General features: G+C 42.5%; 1 protein-coding gene across 1 annotated transcript; it reads left to right on the top strand.

Moving 5' to 3' along the window:
* The first annotated feature begins 2,149 nt into the window (after positions 1-2,149).
* LOC103155391 (complement C1q-like protein 2) lies at positions 2,150-3,588 on the top strand. Its single transcript, XM_007577067.2, has 5 exons — positions 2,150-2,416; positions 2,496-2,579; positions 2,697-2,780; positions 2,861-3,001; positions 3,074-3,588. The coding sequence occupies exons 1-5, from the start codon at positions 2,224-2,226 to the stop codon at positions 3,352-3,354; spliced, it is 783 nt and encodes a 260-aa protein (XP_007577129.1). The 5' UTR covers positions 2,150-2,223; the 3' UTR covers positions 3,355-3,588.
* Positions 3,589-6,590: the final 3,002 nt, after the last annotated feature.

Here is a 6,590-nt window from a genome sequence, read left to right as displayed (position 1 = left end):
GGCTCAGTATTTCTCCTCAGTAGAAATACTGCCGGTGTACTGTCAGAGGCACACATCAGTATTTCTCCTCCTTGATGCCAGTATATTTTTAAACTCCCTGGAACTGGAAAAGTTTCCCATTAAATGGAAAAGATTTGTTCTTATAAATGTAAAGCTGCTAAAGAGCTAAATGATCTTCTTGTCTTAACATCCTCAGTAATGAAGACATTTGATGGACTTATGAAAAAGGAACTGCTGCTAACGCTGAGAATAACTTGGATCTCCTGCAGTTTGCGTATAGAACAGGATGTGGAGGATGCTGCCATCACTCTGCTGAACCTGCACCATAAACATCTGGAAGATTGAAAGACTCACGCTAAACTTCTGTTTTCAATGCAATAAAACCTCAAATTACATAAACTTTTAACTCAGTTTTTCACTGGTCCAGGTTTAACAACTATGGACAGTCGGTCAATGTTAGAGACATAAATACTTACACTGACCTGCTGATGCAGGTCAATGTAAGTATTTATGTCTCCTTTCTTCTATTGGTGTTCCACAGGGCTGTGTTTTGTCCCCCTCCTGTTTGTTCCTACATAAACGACTGTCAGCATCCTGAACTCTACCAACGACACAGTAACCGTTATATTAATCTGCTGCAGGATGAACATGAACCTGTTATTGATGACGTTGTTCAGTGGTTCGTTCAAATGGATTTAGAACTAAACATCACAAAAACAAAGGATATGAACATCGATCCCCATATTGAGCCTCAGCCCCAGCATTTACTAACAGAGCAAAGCAAGCTGGGATGAATAATTGATGATATGCTTTGATATGAACGTTGTTTTAATCTGCAGGAATGGACAGCAGAGACTGAACTTTATCATGGTAACCTGGTTTCAGTGTGAACGTTTGAGGTTAAAAGCCAAAGGAAGTGACTGTGATATTTGGCATTGGGAAGTCTTCGTTCTCATGAAGTTCTTCCTGTTTCACTTGATCGGTGCTAGATAGATGGAGGTGGAGACGACGACAACGCCTCATGGTTGGGGAATACTGAGCATTTCTGATGTTTTCTTTAAGCTCCACGGTAAACTGTGTCCAAGTCTGTTGTTGGGATCGAATGAGAAGCAAGAAGCAGATTCTGGAAAAACAAATTAACCAACCTTATTACTGAAGATACTTTAAGATACACTATATTGTCAAAAGTATTTGTTCACCCATTGAAATGATCAGAATCAGGTGTTCAATCACAGGCGTGTAAGTGAAGCAGCTCGGCATTCAGACCGTTTTTACAAACATTAGTGAGAGAATGTTTCGCTCTCATGATCTCGGTGAATCTCAGTGTGGAACTGTGATAGGATGTGCAACAAATCCACTCGTGAAATTTCCTCGCTCCTAAATATTCTACAGTGAACTGTCAGCTGTGTTATAGGAAAATGGAAGAGTTTGGGAACGATAGTAACTCGGTGGCTGGTCACATGAACTGACCGTCAGCGATTTTATTTTACAATTTCTAAGATTTTCACAGAAAACACAGAAGTTTTCACAATAAACTTCTGTGTTTTCTACTTTTCATAAATGAGAAATTTATATCAGTTGAGTGATGGTAACTCCATTTATTTTCTATGATAACAAAATGCTTTGGATGTTACAGTCTGTAGCTGTGGTTAGTATTTTACAGTTTTTTACCATACATTTAATGACTTTTTTTTTTTTTTTTACAGTGCAGATCCACCTGTGGAGTGCCGGGACGTTCATGTTTAGATTCTGAACCAGAAAGAGAAAAAGTATGAAAAGTGGAAACCAACTCTGACGTCTGGTTCTGATCCAGAAGTCACCAAGCACTCCTCTGGTGTCGTCCTAAACATAAAGGATGTGGTTTTAGTGACAGACAATAGCAGACAGAACTAAAAGTCTCTCTGAGTCCAAACGCTTCAGGACAGGTTGGAGAGAAAGTTCTGGTTTCTAATGAGACTAAACTCAGCTGCTGTGGCATCAAGGAGAAATACTGAGCGTTACCTGAAAGCATCACACAGGCATGGAGGTGGAAGCATCATGCTCTTACGCCACTTTTACTCTTGCAACATGTTTCTGCATGAATGTTTTCTCCAACTGTTTTGAACTAAAGTCTGTGAATCACAGGAAGTGCCCTCCTGACCTCAGTCCCGCCTCTCCTTCACTCCAGCTGCAGCATTTAAATCTCCATCAGGTCTGCAGCCGCCACAGCTCTGGATTTTCACCATGAGGATGAAGGTGGCCCTGGTTTTCCTGCCGTTTCTTCTCTTCTCCTCTGTTTCCATGAATCAGATGGACTCAGACAGAAAGATCTCCGCTGTCCATCCTGAGAAGAACGTCCACACTGCCCTGGCAAAGATGGCCGCTGCCCTGGCTGCCCTGAAGAGCAAAGTCTCTGTTCTAGAGCAGGAGACTGAAGGTGAGGAACGGCTCCTGTTTTCAGATTAATAATTTTATCTCAGTTTGAAAGCCTACAATTATTTTTGGTTGATTTTTAGAAAAAGGAGAAAAACTGGAGAATGTGACGACCTGGAGGGAGCAGCAGAAGGATGAAATATCCACACTGAAGAATAAGATTGAAGGTAGAGATTTTAAAAGCTTTGCGAATTTAATGAACATTTTATACACAATGCTTTTGCTTTGTTCTGAATGCATGTAAATAATAGAAAGGATGGAAACCTTTTCTGTCTTTTATTCAGAACAGGAGTGGAAACTTGTCCAGGCGGATGCTCATGAGAAGGATCTGATTTCTCTGGTGGACAAGCTAAAGCAGCAGCTTAACGGTACTGCAAAAACACAAAGTCAGATTTTTACTGGGTGAAGTAATGAACCATGAACCTGAAAACAGAACATTTCTGTTCAGTTTCAGCCAACAAAGTGGCTTTTTCAGCCTCTTTGTTGGCTCAGGGTTCTGGAAGTACTGAACGCTCCGCCTTTAGAGACACCACCTTGGTCTTCAAACGCGTCGTCACAAACATCGGAGACGCCTACAACCCGCAGACAGGTAACAACAGAAACAAGCTGCTGTTCTACCAGAAGTAGAGAAACTGAGAGGATTCCTCTGTTTGTCCTGCAGGAGTTTTTACCGCCCCACTGAGAGGAGCTTACCACTTTGAGTTGTACATCGCCGTCAACGAAGGTGAATACGCGATAACCACGTTGATGAAGAATGACTATGACGAGTTTTTCACTGCAAGGGAGTCCGGGAGTTTAGGCTATGAAAGTGCGTCTAACAGCGTCTCGCTGCTGCTGGAGGCCGGAGACATTGTGTCTGTCCGTTTGTTTTGCAACAAAGTGGTCCACGATGATGAAAGCCACATCTCCTCCTTCAGCGGTCATCTGCTGTTCCCCATGTGAGACAGGATAACCAGCGCTAACGAGACGCTAACCTCAGCCAGGGCCGTCTGGTTTCAGGTCATCCATGATCATCTGCCTGTCAGGCTGTAGAGTGAAGTCTCTAAAAGCTAAACTATTCCTAATCTGCATCCAGATGATCAGATTTCATCTGCAAATCCTGATTTCTTCCTGTTCAGATGTGCAACATTTCCTTCTCTTCTGTTTGGGTTCAGATAATAAAGCGTATCAAAGCATGTCTGTGTTGGTTGTTTGAGTCAGATTCTTGTCCAAATGTCCTGCTGTCAATGAGTCCATAACTCACTGCTATCAAAGTCCCCAAGGACTTTGGAAGAAAGTCGACCTGCAGCATCATACATCCTCCACCGTGCACAGTGAGGTTCTTCTCCACATGTTGCTTCACTACAGACACACTCAGTGTTTATGAATGAAAATCTGAATCCTGAGTCTGAGTGGAGATGATGTTTGTGTTTATTGTGGCAGGATTAAATTAAATTAAATTAAATTATTTACATGTAAGTTTGCAGGTTGCTATATGGAAACTCATAAACCCAAGATGCCACTGTTTGCTGCGGTTTCCTAACAGAGACGTTTAATGTATTTTGGCGCTCAGCCGTTTCAGAGCTTTATAAACAAACAACAGTATTGTAAAGAAGACACTGAACCAATGTGACTACAGAGAAACACACGGCTGAGTTTTTCTAACACTCGGACGTTGGTCATGTAATCCTGGAAATGTTCTTCAGTTGCTAGAATGCCGACTTTGTAATGTGACTCTGAATGTTCAAAACCAAATTTCGGTCTAATCTCCAGTTTCTGTAAGAACCCTGAAGTTTTTTACATTGTACTTCATGATCGATGGGAGGAGGAGGACGCAGATAAATGGTGTTTAGCTATAACACCAGCTCAGGTGGGAGATCCACAGGAGAAGGAAGTGAAGAGAAAACGATTTGTTCATTTCTACTCTGTCAGACAAGCGTTTTGACTAGATTTAACTGATCACAAGTCGGCTTAATCATTTTCAGCTTACTTTACTGCAGAACCACATTTACATGGGTTGACAAAAGCATTCACACCCCTTTAACTTTTCCATATTTTCTCACATTACAACCACAAACATCCTTCAGTCCATCCATTTTCTTTACACCCTTTTCCCTTTGTGGGGTCGGGAGGGTTGCTGATGCCTATCTCCAGCTAACGTTCCGGGCGAGAGGCGGGGTCACCCTGGACAGGTCGCCAGTCTGTCGCAGGGCAACACAGAGACACACAACCATGCACACACACACACACACTCACACCTTGGGGCAATTTGGAGAGACCAATTAACCTGACAGTGATGTGTTTGGACTGTGGGAGGAAACCACAGTGGTGCAGTTGGTAGAGCTGTTGCCTTGCAGCAAGAATGTTCTGGGTTCAATTCCTGGTCTTTCTGCATGGAGTTTGCATGTTCTCCCTGTGCATGCATGGGTTTTCTCCAGGTACTCTGGTTTCCTCCCACCACAAACATTAATATATTTAATTGGAATTTGATTTGAAAAACCAACACAAAGTGGAATATAATTGTGAAGTAGAAAGAAAATCATACGTGGCTCAAAGCATTTTGATGATTCAAAAGATTTACCAAGATTTGAACGCCTCACTGCTCAGCCATCACTTGGAAATGGAAAGAGTCTGGCCCAACTGGAAACCTACCTAGACAGGGCCTAGTCAAAGTCCAGCTAAACATCCAGGCTGAACAAGGAGAGCGCTAATCAGAGATCAGCCAAGATGGAGACTGGACCAAATGACCCACAGTAACCTGTCCACGGGGCAACTTTCAGTCATCCTGTCTTCAGCAGGAGCAGGGAAGATGGTGAGAGTTGATGGGAGCTGGAGCTGGAAGAAAACCTGCTGGAGTCTAAAACCTGAGACTGGAGCAGAGCTCCAGCTTCCTCCTAACCTGTCAGATGGTTGGTGCTTCATCCACCCAGCTGCCTCACACCACCAGGTTTTAATCTCAGGCCTATACTTAGTTAGTCGAGTCAGGCTCGGACACAGTGGCTATGGGCTTTGGGCCGAGTTGGGTTGGACTTTTAGGCCTGAATGAAACTCTGCCTCTAGTAAAAAGGCTAAAGCTCATCCTTTCTCAGAATCCGGTCATGCTTGCCTTTTGACCCCAAAGAGACACTTGTATGTCTGAACTCGATCACAGCAATGTTTCCTCACAAAGCCTTCAGAGGTTGGACAGAGCGGAGGTGGAAGCAGAGGCGCAAAAAGTGGGTATGCAGCGTATGCAACGCATAGGGGCGCAGCACCAGAGGGGGCGCCAAAACCCCGTCTGGAGGGGGCGACGCGCCGATTATGAGATTGGGCTCCTTCACCTCTCGCACATAACGAGGTACATGTAGCGAGTTTTACACTTCATCATGTAGCGTCGCCTTCACCCTGACGTTCCTTCCCTGGGGGGCGGCGGGGGGGGGGTAATGTGTAGTTGCGCCACTGGGTGGAAGAGAACATCAGAAAAACAAAACCTTTCCCAACCATGAGGCGTTGTCGCCTCCACCCTGAGCTCTCACCAGAGGCCAAACAGAACAGGAAGTTCATGACCTCCATCTGATCAGTGAAGCAAGATGGCGAAAGCACATCCAGTCACATGAATTATATTTTATTTCTTTGCCTTTTAGCCTTAGACATTCACACTGAAACCAGGTTAACATCCAGATTCTCATTTAGACTTAAAATGAGACCCAAATTTCACATGTTTGACTAAAAACTGTTTTCAATTGTTTGGGGTTTGTTACCTTTACATTTTGCAACATATTAATTAACATGAAGCTTCTTTTTTTGCATTATTTATCTATTTATTTATTTATTTTTAGCAAATGTAATCATTAAGGTTTTGAGTTTCTGAAAAGAATCTAATTTACACACAGTTTGAAACTGACAGTGTAAATGCTAAAAAGCATCAAACCAACTAAAAAGAATAAAACTGAGTATCACTGTTTTTTAATACCAATGCCATGTTTTTAGATTAATTTGTATTTTGATAAATGTCACAAAAGCTTAAGAATAGAATCAAACAGAAATTATAAATGTCTCAAAAGATTATTTTAGATCAATTCTGTTAATCCATAGTTCCTTATTCTGGCACATTGCTGGCAGTTTGACATTTAATGCAAAAACAAACATGGATGTTTGTTTCAGAGGTTTTCTACAATCAATTGGATCAGATTATACTATTTCTGATAACTGCACAGTGT

This window comes from Poecilia formosa, unplaced genomic scaffold, assembly GCF_000485575.1.
Source record: "Poecilia formosa unplaced genomic scaffold, Poecilia_formosa-5.1.2 Scaffold427, whole genome shotgun sequence".
In the NCBI taxonomy this organism is placed as follows: domain Eukaryota; kingdom Metazoa; phylum Chordata; class Actinopteri; order Cyprinodontiformes; family Poeciliidae; genus Poecilia; species Poecilia formosa.
The sequence above is the reverse complement of the archived record's forward strand: the minus strand, read 5'-3'. Positions and strand labels throughout refer to the sequence as shown.